This window comes from Trichechus manatus, unplaced genomic scaffold (genome assembly GCF_000243295.1).
Source record: "Trichechus manatus latirostris isolate Lorelei unplaced genomic scaffold, TriManLat1.0 scaffold00001, whole genome shotgun sequence".
Classification (NCBI taxonomy): domain Eukaryota; kingdom Metazoa; phylum Chordata; class Mammalia; order Sirenia; family Trichechidae; genus Trichechus; species Trichechus manatus.
In genome coordinates this window covers 26,186,786-26,203,194 of record NW_004443937.1, presented here as the reverse complement: position 1 = coordinate 26,203,194, position 16,409 = coordinate 26,186,786, and the positions used below count along the sequence as shown (strand labels likewise).

The window sequence follows — 16,409 nt, the reverse complement described above, 5'->3', positions numbered from 1 at the left end:
TCTTCATTTGATGTTCTAGGGTTTCAGGATTGTTGATTCTCTGTTTGGCTTAGTTTTTCGGATCTTTGTTGTGGAGGGACGGCGTGGTGTTTCTGCCTAGAGCGCCATCTTGCCGGAAGTCAATATAATCATTATTGATGTTTTATATTCTTGTTCTCATATTAAGTCTTTGAAATCCAATGTGCATTTTCAACTTACAGCACATCTCAATTTAGACATTAAATATTCATCAGAGATTCTTGATCTGTATTTATATTTCATAAAATTTATATTTGAAAAAGCAGATTCACATAACCAAGCTGTTCTAAACATACTGAAAAGTTAACCAGTGACTGAATCAAGTATCAGTTTTTAAATTTAAATTTAATTTAATTTCTCATTCATACAAGGCATATTTCTGGTGCTCAGTAGCCACCTGTGGCTAGTGTGCCCCATATTTAACAGCACAGGTCTAGACTGTAAGCGCAAGGTGGGACCTCAGGTATCAGACAGCCCAACTCCCCATTTGATAGATAAGAAAATAAAGGTACAGAGAGGAGACGGGACCAGTCCAAAGTCACCTACTGAGGAGGCTACTAGGAGCCAAGAAGGTTGGGTTCTGGCTTGGCTTCTACCCTTACTAGCTGAGTGGCCATAGACAGAGTTTTATGGCATGGAGCCTTTCACAAATGGGTATTGCCCCTGCCCTGCTCCCTCATAGGAGGATGGAATTACATAATGGATATGTAAGAGACTTGTAAGTGGCAAGGCCCCTGACAAGCAAGAGATCTGTACTCCAGAATCCTCGCCACTCATTGCTGTAATTCTTGGGACTGTACAAATATTAGCCAGTCTGTAAGTCAGGGCTCAAAAAAACTACAAAATGATTTAAAAACAAAACAAAAACTACAAAATGATAGTAACTATCTTTTAATGGACCAAGAATAATAATTGTTATTGACAATGACCACCACACCAACTAGATTGTACATTCTTTTAGAACAAGGATTACTTTCTACCTCTTGAGGCTCCCTCCTGAGGTAAGAACTCCCATAACACTAGCTGGTTGTTGGAGTTCTGCTCTTGGTGACTGCCGTCCAATCTCCCATCTAGGTTTTTAGGATGATTGAAGAACGCCCCACACATGCCATTACTGTGCGCGTTTCCTACCTGGAAATCTATAATGAGACACTGTTTGATCTCCTGTCCACCCTGCCCTATGTTGGACCCACAGACACACCAATGACCATCGTGGAAAACTCGCAAGGGGTCTTCATTAAGGGCTTGTCAGTCCACCTCACAAGTCAGGAAGAGGATGCATTCAGCCTCCTTTTTGAGGTGAGATGATCAATTCTAAGGGTTTCTTTCTCTCTTCTCTTTCCTGTCTCCGTCTCTCTCTTTATCTACCTCCCTTTGTCTCCTTCTTTTTCTTCCTCCTTTACCTCTCCCTCCTTTCCCCTTAGTGTTTTATTTACTTTGATAAACAGAATGAAAATTAATATATGCTCATTTAAAAAGTTCAGGTAGCACTAAAAAAATAGACGAACAAAAAAAGAATTCACAGACTAACTTGAAACGTAAACTTCATTTAATTACAACAGTAAAAAAAAAAAAAATCACTCATAGTCTGTTTTCTACATAAGGCAACAGTACTGTCTATTTTGGCTCATTTCCTTTGCCTTTGTTCCTGTGCAGTTTTTTCTTTACATAGTTGAAATTGTCCTTACATCTTTTTTTTCCAGTTAACATTTAATCATGAGCATTTGTAGTATAAAAAAATAAGGATTAACGTCCTTGGTATATCAAGAGTTCTTACAAATCAACAGAAAATAAAAAATTCCCCCAAACCAAACCTATTGCCTTGCAGTCGACTCTGACTCATAGTGACCCTGTAGGACAGAGTAGAGCTGCCCTATAGGGTGTCCAAGGCTGCAATCTTTATGGAAGCAGACTGCCACATTTTTCTCCTGCAGAACAGCTAGTGGGTTCGAACTGCCAACCTTTTGATTAGCAGACGAGCACTTAGCAACCACTGTACCACTAGAGCTTCTAGTAAAAAAAAAAAAAAAAAAAAATTCCACAGTGTATGTTATTCTTTTTAAAAGTCGAATAGGCTGGAACTCTTATACATTACTGGTGGAAATGTAAAATGGTGCAGCCACTTTGGCAGTTTCTTAAAAACCTAAACATAAATTTTATCGTAGGACCTAGCAATTCCACTCCTAGGTATCCACCAAACAGAAATCAAAGCATATGTCCACACAAAGACTTGTATATGACTGTTCATAGCAGCATTATTCAAAAACAGGAAATAACCCAAATGTCCATGTACTGGGAATGGATAATGAAAATACAGTGGAAAACTATTTGTGAGTAAAAGGAATGGAGTACTGATACATGCTACAACATGGATAAACCTCAAAAATATGGTGGCACAATGATTAAGAGCTGGGCTGCTAACCAAAAGGTTGGCAGTTCAAATCCACCAGTGGCTCCTTGGAAACCCAATGGGGCGGTTCTACTCTGTTCTATAGGGTCGCTGTGAGTCGGAACCGACTCAACAGCACATAACAACAACAAGTGACATAAGACAGTCACAAAAGACCACATATTGTCTCATTCTTCTGAAATGTCCAGAATAGCCAAATCTATAGAGACAGAAAGCGTATCAGCAGTTGCCTAGGGGAGGGAGCGGAGTGGGAAGTGACTGCAAATGGGCCCAAGAGAACTTTATGGGGTGATGCAACAGTTCTAAAACAGGATTGTAGTGGTGGTTGCAGAACTCTGTAAATTTGCTAAAAAATCATTGACTCTTAAAACATTGAAATCTGTGGTATTTAAACCATACCTCAATAAAACTTTAAAAAAAAAAAAAGCCACAGTGAAGTCCTCAGGGTGATTTATGCCTGACTCTCTTGCATCTACAGGGAAGAAAGAACCTCCCAGGTAGCAGTGATTTGGGCATTCTTTTCTTACTGTACTCCTAACATTTTACCATGAAGAATGATGTTGCTGTAGGTTTTCAGTGGCTGAAGGGAGGTTAAGGAAATTTTCTTCTGTTCCAAGTTGTGAGTGAAGAGTTTTTATCCTGAATAAGTATTTATTCATCCCCCCCAGAAGTAGCCACTCTCCCGACATCTGTGGTAGTCATTTACTTGGTTTTGTTTATAGCTTTACCACCTATACATACTTCCTTAAACAGCATAGTTTAATTTTTTTGAACTTTATATAAAAGAAATCATGTAGGATGAGTTCTGTTATGTCTTGTTGCTTTTTACCTACTTACTAAAATTCATCCATGTTGTTGCTGTAATTTTTTTTCATTTTCATTATTGTATTCCATTATAAATATACTATAATTTAGTTATCCATTCTACATCTGATGGATATTTGAGTTTTCCCAATTTGGGGATATTACAGACAATGCTATTAGGAACTTTCTTGTATGTATATCTTGGTGCACATAAACATAGCTTTCTCTAGATAAAGCTGAGGACTGAAATTGCTAGGTCATAGAGTATATGTGTCTTAAGCGTCCCTAGATGATGCCAACTATTTTCCAGTATGGTACGTTCCCACCAGCAGGTTATTAGAATTCCCATAATAACTTTAAATTGACCAGTCTCATCAGTGTGTAGTGGTATCCCACTGTGATCTTGATTTGCATTTCTGTGACCACCAATGAGATTAAGCTCCTTTCCATGTATTTATTGGCCATTTGGATTTTCTCTCTTATGAAGTTCCTGTTCATATCTTTTGTTTATTTTCTTTGCAGGTGTCTTTTTCTTTCTTATTTATGGGAGTTCTTTGTATATTCTGGAAACCAGCCTTTTTTTAGTTATATGTGTTACAAATATATTCTATATCCTGTGGCTTGTCTTTTTTTCCCTCTTTACATGGCATTTGATGAACAAAGTTTTTAATTTTAAGTTAGTTGAATGTCTATAAATTTTAGAAGAATTTTAAAAAATCTATTCTGATATCTTTTAAGACTTCGTTCCATCTACATTTAATGTTATTACTGATGTATTTGGGTTTAAATCTGTCATATAATGTGTGCTTTCTCTTTGTCCCATCTGTTTACTTTTTTTTTTTTTTTTTAAACTTGTTTTACATTCCCTTTCTTCTAGCTTATAAAAGAGGTTTGCCTGGATGGCCCACCTCATGGCATCGATATGAGGTCACTTGTGTAGCTGTTGGTGATGCAAATAACTTGCTATTTTAATTTTTCAAAATGTTATCTATGTTTTCCTTCCTCTTCAGGGAGAGACCAACAGGATTATAGCCTCCCACACGATGAACAAAAACTCTTCCAGGTCACACTGCATTTTCACCATCTACCTGGAGGTAGGTGCAAGCTCTTGGAATGACCTAGGAGGTACGGTCAATTCCTGTGGAGCCTACTCATTCACAAGCTTCTCCCTGTTGAGAGTCTAACCTCACTTTGAGTGTTTCATAGGCTCATTCGCGGACCTTATCAGATGAAAAATACATCACTTCCAAAATTAACCTGGTGGATCTAGCAGGCTCGGAGAGGCTGGGGAAGTCTGGGGTAAGTGGGAGAAGCAAGAGGTTCCTTCTCAACAAGCCATGGGCCCTATTTCTGGGCTAGTACCTTCGCATGTTGGCCATCTCTCATTGGATATTTGTGAACAGGAGTGACACAGCATGTGGGCTTGACCCTGAGGAGCTGGAGGCACAGAATTAGCAGAGGGTAGAATACCTGCTACACAGGGCAGTTCTTACCTCCCAGGATTTTTGTAAAGATTCAACGAGATGATGCCCCTTAAATTTTTAGCAAGGTGCATGGCACTCAGTAAATGCTTAGTAGTAAATATTCTGTGCTACTATTAGTGTTTCCCTGCATACGTATATGAGTATTCACATGAATATTTGTGTGAGTATGAGTATTAGCACAAGTATTCACAAGAATATTCAGATGAGCATTTGTGTGTACTTTCATATGAGTGTATTTGTATGAATATTCATAGATTATTTGCTGGAATATTAGCACAAGTATCTGCATAAGTATTCCTGTGTGTATTAATGTTAGTATGAATCTTTGAGTATTCATATGAATATTCATACAAATATTCATATTCACTTTAGCGTTCACATGAGTATTCCTATGAGTATTAGTTTTTCCATCATTAGCCCAAGATGGGATACAATCCTATGACACTGAGGGAAGGCCCTGGTTCAGTGAAGGCAGCTCTGGCCTGGCCACACACTTGCAGCAACACCCTGAACCAGAAAGACAACGGTTCTTAACAGGGCTTTTGATTTGTAGTCCGAAGGCCGAGTCCTGAAGGAAGCCACGTACATCAACAAGTCACTGTCATTCCTGGAGCAGGCCATCATCGCCCTCGGGGACCAGAGAAGGGACCACATCCCCTTCCGGCAATGCAAGCTCACCCACGCTCTGAAGGACTCGTTAGGTGAGGGTGTGGTTGATGCACAGGGCAGAGGGTCTGAGCCCCAAGGAGGGACAGGCCTGGCACCTCTGCCATTGGTGGCAATGGAATCGCTCCCTCCGTTACACAGACTGATGTGCAACCCTTTCACGGTGACCTTAGACACACGTGACACAGCAGAATCAAGAACCATGCCCTCTTATGCCCAGAACATGCCATGCTGCTCACTCCTCGAGACCTTTGCCCGAGCTCTTGCCTTTACCAGGAATACCTTCCCTTTCCTCCTCATCCCCAGACTAGCTGGCAGCATTCTTCACAGCCTTGAAGACCCAGGTGGAGGGCCTCTCCCATGATGTCCTCCTTTCCCCTGCAGCCTCCATGACAGAAAAGCAGGGGCTGTGTCTTGTTATCCGTTTGTCCCCAGCCCTTCGTGTTGGGCCTGATAACACAGTAATTGGTGTCGGATTGTTAACTGAGGGCCACCATGAGCAAAGCCCTGGCTCACACTCTTCTCCCCCAGCCCTGTGCCTCCCTGCTCTACATCATCTCTCCTCTGCTGTTCTCCCCTGGCTCCTCTTTCAGGTATGTGTGGCTTTCTCTCTCCCTTCATTCTCTCTTCACCTTGCCTCCCAGCCTCATACATGCTTGGTGTGTCCTCTCTGACACCCCCCCCTCAAGGGAGTCTCTTGGCAGAAAACCCCCGTGGCTTACCACCCATCTGTGTACTGCTTTCTGCAGGGGGAAATTGCAATATGGTCCTCGTGACAAATGTCTATGGAGAAGCCTCCCAGTTAGAAGAGACGGTATGTAAAAACCAGCTGATCTGATCAGGTTGGAATCCCTCCTCATGGTGCCAGGGCTGGGTAAGGCTGGCTCCTGGCTGGTTAACCTGGCACATTAGCCATAAACATTGTCAAGAGTGGAGATGTCCAGAGGGTGAGTCAGGGCCAAAATTGCTAAGAGAGGCCCAGAGCCAAGATCCAAACACCAAGCACTAAGAAGCAGAAGCTGTGTGAGGAAGACGGCAAAACAGGGGATTAGGCAAGGAGAGGGGGGGAGGCTGAGAGGGGCTTTGTGGGGTGCAAGGATGCTGCTTCCTGGGGTGCTGCTCCTGTAGCTGGGGACCAAGCAGGAGAGTTGGTTCCTTGTACTTCATAATCGCAAGTGTTAAACATCTTGAAACCACCACAGGCTTCCAAGCTGGGTTATAACGCTGATGTGAGCAGATAGGTGTTAAGCACTGCCATGTGCATGGTAGGGAGAAGCAGCTTGGTAGAAATGAGTCGCACGTGGCCTTGAGCCCCAGCATACCCTGTCTAGGAAGGGAGATAAACCATGGCCCTGAGTAGTAGGAGAAGCCCAGAGGGAGGAACCCTTCAGAGGAGGCTGGAAGGATTAATCCCGTAGCAGGGGTGGAGGTGGGCGGGCACTGAGCTGGGGTGAAAGGATTGGTGGTAGAGTTGCGCGGAGATGTTCCTGGAAGAGAAGATGGTGGGACCGAAGGCATGGCCCAATGAGGAATATCCCAGCCTACTGCAGCGGAAGGTTCAGGCAGGGGAGGAAGAAGAGAGGACACTGCAGGGGCTGGACGGGCCCTGGTGGCCAGGCCGAGGCCTTGGCTCTTCTGCAGGTGGCTGGAGCTGTCAGAGGGGTTGAATAGGGGAGGGCTGTGGCCAGAGTTGTGACTCAGTGAGAAACTCGTGTGAGTCAGAGGCAGGAGTAAGGGCCAGACACAGGCCTGCGGCAGCAGTGCAGGTGAGTCCACACAGCTGGGCGCCTCCCAGCGGGGGCTCCCTTCTTGCACTTGCCTCTGAAGTGTCACTCATCATATATAAGACAGCTCTCCTTAGAAATGTTGCTTTTGAAGTGTGAATGTTTAGGGTAAGTTTCAGTCATGTGAAGAATGTACTGACATGAAACAGGTCATTTCCAGGAATGCTGTGGGGCAAGACACTCCTGCAGGACCTTCCAGCTGTGTGCATTAGGGACCGTCCCAGCTTCCGGGGGAATGCTCCTGCTACACACCCATCTGCGGGGGGGAGCTGCAGCTGATGTGCAGACAGCATCCGTGAAGGAAGGGTTCAGGCACCTCCTGGTTTCATCTTATAACAAAGTATAGTTGAACCCCAAGGGGGAGGCCATAAGAAACTTGGGCCTCCTGGCTGCCTTCTTAAGAAGAAAGATGTCCTCTAAGACAGTGGAAACCCTCCCTTCTCTCCTTATTTCTCCCTCCCCCTTGACGGTCACAGCACAAGCAGATGTCCTGGTACCTGCTGCCCCCAGAAGTTTGTGTCCATACATCTCAGGGTTTCTGCCCAGGGCTGAACCTATAGAGCCCAGAGGGGCTACTGGAGGAGTCTCAAAAGTTTAGGATGGTGGAGAGCTGACTAATGTCTGTCTGGTCTGTTTTCAGCTGTCTTCACTGCGGTTCGCCAGCAGGATGAAACTGGTCACCACTGAGCCTGCCATCAATGAGAAGTATGATGCTGAGGTACTAAATCAGCTCCCCTCCACTGCTGTCCAAATCCCAGGGCACTGGGTGTGTGGCAGGAGTGCTCCTCCTGGAAGCTGGGATGGTCCCTAATGATGCAGGCCAGCTGGGAGGCCCTGCAGCAGTGAGGTACAGACACGCCCCTGTGGGGAAGGTGTGTGGGTTTGCTGCCTGGGTCACACGAGCCTGGCTTCTCTTCCTGCCTCAGGCAGATACCCATGTGGACTTGGGTCTCTTTCCACTGTAGAATAGACCAGTCTTCAGAGTCCCTGGAGACCCTTAGGGGCCACAACAGAAGTGAAACGGGTTGGTCATGCTACCACTGAGTCATGTGTGGGGCTCGAGAGACTCTGAGTACCCTGAGTTCTACATGAGATTTCGTTAGAGCTCTGTCACAGAGCTAAATCAGTGTGAACCATCTCTCAGACTTGTCTGGTTGTGTCATTAAGAACTTTTGCTGTGGGTCTCCCCTTATTTTAGTGGCCTCTTCCCCCACGTGCCTGGAGGGATGGGTATCACACAGAGCTGGGCTCGCACAGAGCTAATCCCACAAACATGAAGGAATCTCCGGAACTCTTTCCCCATGCCAGGGCTGCCTGTGCCCAGCACATCACACAGAGAGCCCTTTGCCCCTTCCCCTCACGAGGAACATGGCGGGCACTGAGCACTTCTCCCCTGCCCTGGGTGATCAGAGAGGGGAGGTGGAACACTCTCTCAGATGCTGTACAGATCTGCTGGTCCAGTTTTGGAGGGGCAGGGGTTGAGGCCCCAGCACTTTGGGAGGCCTCTGGAGGAGGCATGGCTGCCGGGGAGAAGGCAGGTCATTATGGAGGGAAAGCGTTGCCACCGCGCAGCAGTTATAGCCTCCAGAGAGGAGCAGAGGAGGGTGGTGCAGGCCTGGAGGGTGTTGGGTCCGTAAAGGGAGAAGGGCATTTGGAGGAGAGAGGGAAAGAGGGGACAGTGTTGTTGGCAGAGGTGTGGAGGTGGAAATTCTGTTCTCTTTCCCTAGAAGAGAGGTGCAACGAGGGAGGAGGGATTGAGATTTTTGTGTTTTGTTCTTAATTTTTTACTATGGAAAACTTCAAACATATACAAAGAGAGAACAATTTAATGAGCCCCCTTGTGCTCATCATCCACTTCAGCAATTATCAACTGCTGGTCAGTTGTTCCACCTGCCACCAAACCAAACCAAACTCACTGCCATCGAGTCTATTCTGACTTATAGTGACTCTATATATAGGACAGAGTAGAGCTGCCCCATGGAGTTTCCAAGGCTGTAAATCTTGACGGATGCAGACTGCCGCGTCTTTCTCCTGCAGAGTGGGTGATGAGTTCGAACCTCTAACCCTTTGGTTCATTGCCGAGCATTTTAACCACTGTGCCACCAGGGCTTCTTCATGTGCCCTCACCTCTATTATTTTGAAGCAAATCTCAGTCATTTCTCCATTCCATCCTTAAATATTTCAGTATGTAAGGAGGATCTAATTTTAATTATTCTGCCCACCTTTGAGTCTGCCCAGGTTCCAGCCACCCAGGCTTCTACTACCTGTCTGCCAGGGAAGGGGAGGTGGTTATTCCCAAGTGCCTGGGGCCAGTGGCCCTGCATGGGTCCAGGACCCCAAAGGATACACCATTAAAGGAGCACTTTAGATCGTCCCTGAAGAAAAAAGAGACCCTCTCAGCCACCACTCACTGATTGATGCTCACTGCTCTTTCTTCCAATGAGCCCTGGTGGCACAGTGGTTGAGGCACTCAACTGCTAACCAGAAGGTCAGCGGTTTGAAACCACTAGCGGCTCTGCAGGAGAAAGATGTGGCAATCTGCTTCCGTAGAGATTTACAGCCTTGGAAACCCTATGGGATTGCTAAGAATCAGAATCGACTGGATGGCATTGGGGGTTGGTCTCTCCTCCATCCCTGTGGCTGGGTTACTCCTCTTCGGGCCACCAGTGCTTCATATGGGGCTGGTGCAGAGCAGGCACTCACCAAATACCAGCTAAATGAATACACTACACTTGCTGGTTAACTGAAGGCCCAGTTGGAGTAAAACAGGTCCGTCTTTCCCAAAAGGTGCAAACTGTGATGTTGCAGCTGCTAGGAACACAGGAGAAGTTGGCCTTTCCCCCTTGCTGACTCCAGAGCCTGAGTAACCCCTCCAGGCAAGCAGAATTGACCAGTCAGGGAGTGTTCAGCATCACCATTAACCAGGGAAATGCAAATTAAAATCTCAGTGGAATAGCACCCATTCCCAGACTAGCAAAAATTAAAATTTTCCTGACAATATAAAAATGGTGGTGACACTGTGAAAAAATAGGAACTCTCATCCACTTTAGGTCAGAGTTTACTTGATACAGCTGTTTTGGGGAGCATTTTGGCAACGTGTAGTAAAGTTAAAAAAAAATGCTTTTACCAATAATTGGCTTCCTTTAAGATGCTTATGGAATACTAGAGACAGGAGCATATGCATGCCCTAAGCCCATAACAAACCAATTAAACTTTCCAGACTGTAAATCCTGAAGGAAAATGGCAGTCCCTGTGGCTGCGTGGAATTAACCCATGGTTTAGAGGTTGGAGAGGGAGTAGAGCTGTGATTCTCAAACTTGAACGGGCATCACAATCACGTGGTGGGCTTTTTGAATCACAGGCCACTGAATCTACTCCCAAAGTTCACGATTCACTCGGCCTGGGGTGGGGCCTGTGGATTTGCATTTCTAACAAGTTCCAGGTGATGCTACTGCTGCTAGCCTGGGGGCCATGCTTTGAGAACCATTTGGCATAGTGGTTGAGTGCCTTAGCCCTGGATTGGGCTGTGCTGGGTTCAACAACCTTCTCTTTCCTTCATTAGCTGTATAGCCTCAGCAAGTTACCCTTTCTAAGGCTTAGTTTCTTCATTTTTAGATTGGGAGAAATAACAGAATCCATTCTCAAATAGATCTTGTGAACAATAAGATAATGTGTGGGAATCTTTGACCACAGTGGTCAATAAATATTAGCTGGTGGAAAAACACTTTACCCACTCTACAGACCAGCACTATTACTCCTAGGTATATAACTAGAGACATTCTCACATATATATGTAAGGAGACTTACAGAAGTATGGTGCTTGCAGTGTTTATTACAATAGTAAAAAATTAGAAACAAAATCCATATCCTTGGTCAGGAAGATGGAATAGGCGTCTCCAAACTCCCATCCCTCTACAGAAACATCAGAAAAAGATAACCAGAATCTCAGAACCAATTTTGTCTGAACTCTGGAAAAGGTTTACAGCAACCAGTCAAATGCTGAATCAAGAAAAAGGCAACTTAAAAACAGTAAGAAAGTTTTGTGGCATTTTTACTTGGCCTTGCATCACCCTTTCTCAGCTCAGCAGCAGTCTTGAAGATGGCAGCCTTCGATGGCAGCCCATGTTCCCCGTGTGCATCCCTGGTCCCTGGTTCCAGAGGGAGCAGAGCAGACCTTATTTGCGGAGTATTGTGCTTATCTGTTTTAACCTGTCTGGAGGGCTACCTGAAGGACTGATGCAAGGTGCTCATCTCTGTTTAGTCTAACAGAAGAGTCACAGGCATTGCTCAAAAAACACTGTAAAATAGAAAAACCTGCAGCCATCTGGGCAAAAGATTATGGTTGAGACATACAATAGACTGCCTAAAGCCTGAGAAGAAAAGCCAGGGAGAAAGTTTCTTTGGGAAATTAGGGCATTCAAAAGCACTTGTGTATACTGGGGAATTTAGAAAGTCACATGCATGCCCAGGACAGGATGCACACTCAGAAAAGACCTGAAAAGACCCCAAGCTTTCACCACTGGCTGATCTCTAGCCTCAGTGCAAGCAGGAAGCGAAGGCTGTGTCAGAATTGTAAACAGCCTGGCTAAATGTTAAGGGGCTTCCTGGCACAAAGCCAATCCACAAAGACTAGGAGAAGTTGTTGTTGTTGTTGTTGTTGTTGCTGTTGTTTTTAAGCTCCTGGTGTTCAAGGAAATCTCATTTAAAAAAAACTGGCTGAACATAAATTAAGTCTTCAGCAATCAAGAACAGCAAATCCTGAGGAAGGGGAATACTCTGGTTTCAGGAGTTACCACATTGTAATATTCAAAAGTCCAGTTTTCAGCAAAAAAAATCACAAGGCATACATGGAAACAGGAAACTCATGGCCTATTCAAAGGAAGAAAATAAATTGACAGAAACCTCTCCCAAGAAAGCCCAGGCATTGGACTCATTAGACAAAGACTTTAAAACAACTATCTTAAATATATTCAAAGAACTAAAGGAGACTATGGACGAAGAACCAAAGGAAATCAGGAAACGACATATGCAAAACATGAGAATGTCAGTAAAGACATAGAAATTCTAAAAAGGAATCAAACAAATTCAAGAGCTCAAAAATACAGTAATTAAAATGAGAAAATCATGACAGGGTTCACAGCAGATCTGAATGTGCAGAAGAAACAATCAATGAACTTGAAGATAGGACAACTGAAATTATACAGTCTGAAGAGTCAAAAGAAAAAATAATGAAGAAAGGCAAACAGAGCCTTAGGGACCTGTGGGACACCATAAAGTGGACCAATATGTGCATTTCAGGAGTCCTAGAAGAAGAAGAGAGAGAATGGGGCAGAAAAAATATTTGAAGAAATAATGGTCAAAAACTTCCCAGATTTCATGAGAGACATGAATATACACATTGAAGAAGCTCAATGAATTCCAAGCAGGATAAACTAAAAAAGATCCACACTGAGACATACTAGGGTCAAACTCTCAAAAGACAATGTTGAAAGCAGCAAGAGAGAAGTGACTATTTATGTACAAGGGTTCCTCAATAAGATTAACGGCTGATTTCTCATCAGAAGCCATGGAGGCTAGAGGGCAGTGGGATGACATATTTCAAGTACTGAAAGGAAAAAAACTGTTAACCAAAAATTATATATCTGGTAAAACTATTCTTTAAGAATGAAAGTGAAATTGAGACATTTCCAGATAAACAAAAGCTGAGGAAGTTTGCTACTAGTTGAAAAAGGGAGTCCTTCAGCCCTGTGAAACCAAGTGGGACTAATGAGGTACAGTAGTCCAGTGACAAGGGCCAGAAGTCAGGAGGGGACAAGGAAGCTGATGATAGGGAACCCAAGGTTGAGTAAGGATATTGTTGATGTGAGATTGTTAACCATTATCATAAGGCAACATGTGTACTAACTGTTTAATGAGAAACTATTTTGTTCTGTAAACCTCTAAAGTGAGAATAGCAGCACAATTGGAAGAGCGTAGTCAATGTCACTGAACTGTGCATGTAGAAATTTTTGAAATGGTGTATCTTTGGCTACGTGTATTTTCACAAAAAAAAAAAAGGTTGAGAAGTTAGAGGGTTGACATGTTGTGGGGTTGTTAACCAGTGTCATAAAACAATATGTGTACTACTGTTTCATGAGAAACTATTTGTTCTGTAAGCCGTCACCTGAAGTACAATAAAAAAAAGTAAAAAAAATAAAATAAAATAATTGCATGTTTCAAAGAAAGAAAAAAAAAAAAGGGAGTCCTTCAAGCTGAAATGAAAGGATGCTAGACAGTAACTCAAAGCCATATGAATAAATAAAGAACACTGGTAAAGGTAACTACATAGATAAATATAAAAGCCAGTATAATTGTACTTTTGGTTTATAATTCCTCTTTTTTTCTATGTGGTTTAAAAGGCAAAGACATAACACAATAATTATAAATCTATGTCAGTGGGCACACAATGTATAAACATGTAATCTGTGACAATAACAATATAAAGTGGAGATGGAGATTTATAGGAGCAAGATGTTTGTGTGTTATTGAAATTAAGTTGATATTATTCAAACTAGGTTCTTATAAGCTTAAGATGTCAACTGCGATTTCCCAGGTAACCCTAAGAAATATAACTAAAATATACAGAAAGGGAAAGAAGAAAAGAATCAAAACATACACTACAAAAAAATCAACTAAATATTTTAAAAAGCAGTAATGGAGGAATTTAGGAATAAAAAACATATGAGACATACAGAAAATAAAAAACTAAATGGCAAAAGTAAGTTCTTTATTATTAGCAATCACTTTGAATGTAAATGGATTAAACTCTTCAATTAAAAGGCAGAGAATGGCAGAATGGATTAAAAAAATATTATCTATATGCTGTCTACAGAGACTCACTTTAAATACAAAGATACAAAGAAGTTGAAAGTAAAAGGATGGGAAAAGATATCCCATGCAAATAGTAAACAAAAGAGAGCTGGGGTTATATTATAATTAGACAAAAAAAATTTAAGTCCAAAAACATTACAAGAGACAAAGAAGGACATTATATATTGATTAAAAATTCAATTTATCAAGGAGATATAATAATTATAAACATATATGCACCTAACAATAGAACCCCAAGATATGTGAAGCAAAATTTGACAGAAACATAGGAGCAAATTTTGCATGACCTTAGATTTGGCCATGGTTTCTTAAATGTGACAACAAAGCATAGGCAATAAAAAATAGATAAATCGAACTTCATTAAAATTAAAAACTTTTGTGCATCAAAGGGTACTATCAAGAAAGTGAAAAGACAACCCACAGAATGGGAGAAAATACTTGCAAATCATATGTCTGATAAGGATTTAATATCCAGAATATATAAAGAACTCCTGCAACTCAACAACTTAAAGACAAATAACTCAATTTGAAATTTGGCAAAGTACTTGAATAGACACTTCTCCAAAGAAGATACACAAATGGCTCATAAGCATATGAAAAAATACTCAGCATCATTAGTCATTAGGGAAATGCAAATCAAAACCACAGTGAGATACCACTTCACACCTACTAGAATGCTATTTAAAAAAAACTGGAAAATAACAAGTGTTGGTGAGGATGCGGAGAAATTGGAACTCTCATCCATTGCTAATGGGAATCTAAAATGTTGCAGCTCTATGGAAAAAGAAAAAGATAACATGCAAACCCTCCATGCAGCAGCCAGGTCTGGAGACGTGGGTATTACTCTGCTTGTTTTAGAGATGAGAAGCCTTAGGTCACAGACTTGTGGATGTTCCCACAAGAAACCAGATAACGGTGTGATCAGATGCAAAATCGGGTGGCCTGACCACACATGTCATCCGACTACATCACAAGCCTAAAGTCGATTCCCACCTGCCTCTTTTCCCTACTTAAAAATTAAATATATATATCTTTTAACAAGAGAGTAGATAAATGAGTTATGGGATGTCTGCAGTCTAAAGTGAAGGAACCAGAGCTAGAGCTACCAGCATGGATAAATCTCAAGTGACAAAATAAAGTGTAGCAAATAATAGCATCTATCATTTATACCAGCTGTAAAAGCATGCAAAGCTATGCTGAATATCCTTAATGGATATATGGGTGTACAGTAAAGGAAAAAAATAGTGCAGGAGTAAAAAGACCAAACTGAGGGCAGAGGTTCCCTCTGGAATGGAAGGAGGATGGAATTGGAGAGGGTTCACAGGGGTCTTCACATTTCTCTGAAATGTTTCACTTAACTTAAAAAACAACAATAAAACTGAAGCATACTGATAAAGCCTAAGTTTTGTGGTATTATTTTCTATGCTTTTCTGTAAGCTTGAAGCTTTTGTTTCTTTTCTATTTTAAAAATTTTATTTTGTTATTATTGTTGACAGTATACACAGCAAAATAGACACCAGTTCAACAGTTTATATGTGTACAGTTCAGTGACATTGATTGCGTTCTTTGAGTTATGCAACCATTCTCACCTTCCTTTTCTGAGTCATTTCCCCGCCATTAATATAAACTCACTGTCCCCTAAGGTTCCTATCTAATCTTTCAAGTTGCTGTTGTCAATTTGATTCCATATAGATAGATATTAAAGAGCATAATGCTCAAGGCAGACCTTTTTTACTGGTTAAGCTAAACTATTGTTTGGTTTAAAGAAGACTTCAGGGGATATTTCTGGTTTAAGGTTTAAAGATTATGTCAGGGCAATAGTTTCAGGCGTTCATCTAGCCTCCATAGCTCCAGAAAATCTGGAGTCCATGAGAATTTGAAATTCTGTTCTGCATTTCCCCCCTTTGATCGGGATTAGCTTGAAGCTTTTCTTATTTGGTGCTGATTGGTATTCTCTTAGCACAGGGTTACCACATTATATCCGTGAGCCTGGCTGGGTGGGTGTTGTGCCTGATTTTGAAGATGTTTATGCTCCTTAATGGAATTTCTGATCTGAAATCTGCATGTTGGTCCTGGGCAGCCGAGTCCCTCCCTTTCACTCAGTGTGAATGCTTTTATAATCTTCATAATAAACATTTTTCTTTATAAACATGAGCTCTTGAGAAAGATGTGGAAAATTATTTTGGTTGGTGTCTTTCCTAGACTGTACCCAGCATTCCCTGTTTATTTTCAGCACCATCACCAGTACTGGTGTCTGTTTTCGAGGGGTTGGCATAGTTTCGCAGAATTTTCTTGGCTGGTGGGGCTGGCTGTAAGCTAGGAGACCTCAGTTCTCAGTCCACCTCTGCCACCTCTGCCTGAGCTCTCTGTGGC

General features: G+C 42.4%; 1 protein-coding gene across 2 annotated transcripts in view; it reads left to right on the top strand.

Annotated features, from left to right (window-relative positions):
* Positions 1-16,409, top strand: part of KIF9 (kinesin family member 9) — a 59,388-nt gene that overhangs the window by 17,551 nt on the left and 25,428 nt on the right. For both annotated transcript variants that reach the window (XM_023726422.1, XM_004368469.2), the window contains 6 exons: positions 1,093-1,317; positions 4,243-4,326; positions 4,439-4,531; positions 5,270-5,417; positions 6,132-6,196; positions 7,807-7,884. In XM_023726422.1, the coding sequence (XP_023582190.1) occupies positions 1,093-1,317; positions 4,243-4,326; positions 4,439-4,531; positions 5,270-5,417; positions 6,132-6,196; positions 7,807-7,884 (693 nt within the window). The remainder of the gene's footprint in view (positions 1-1,092; positions 1,318-4,242; positions 4,327-4,438; positions 4,532-5,269; positions 5,418-6,131; positions 6,197-7,806; positions 7,885-16,409) is intronic.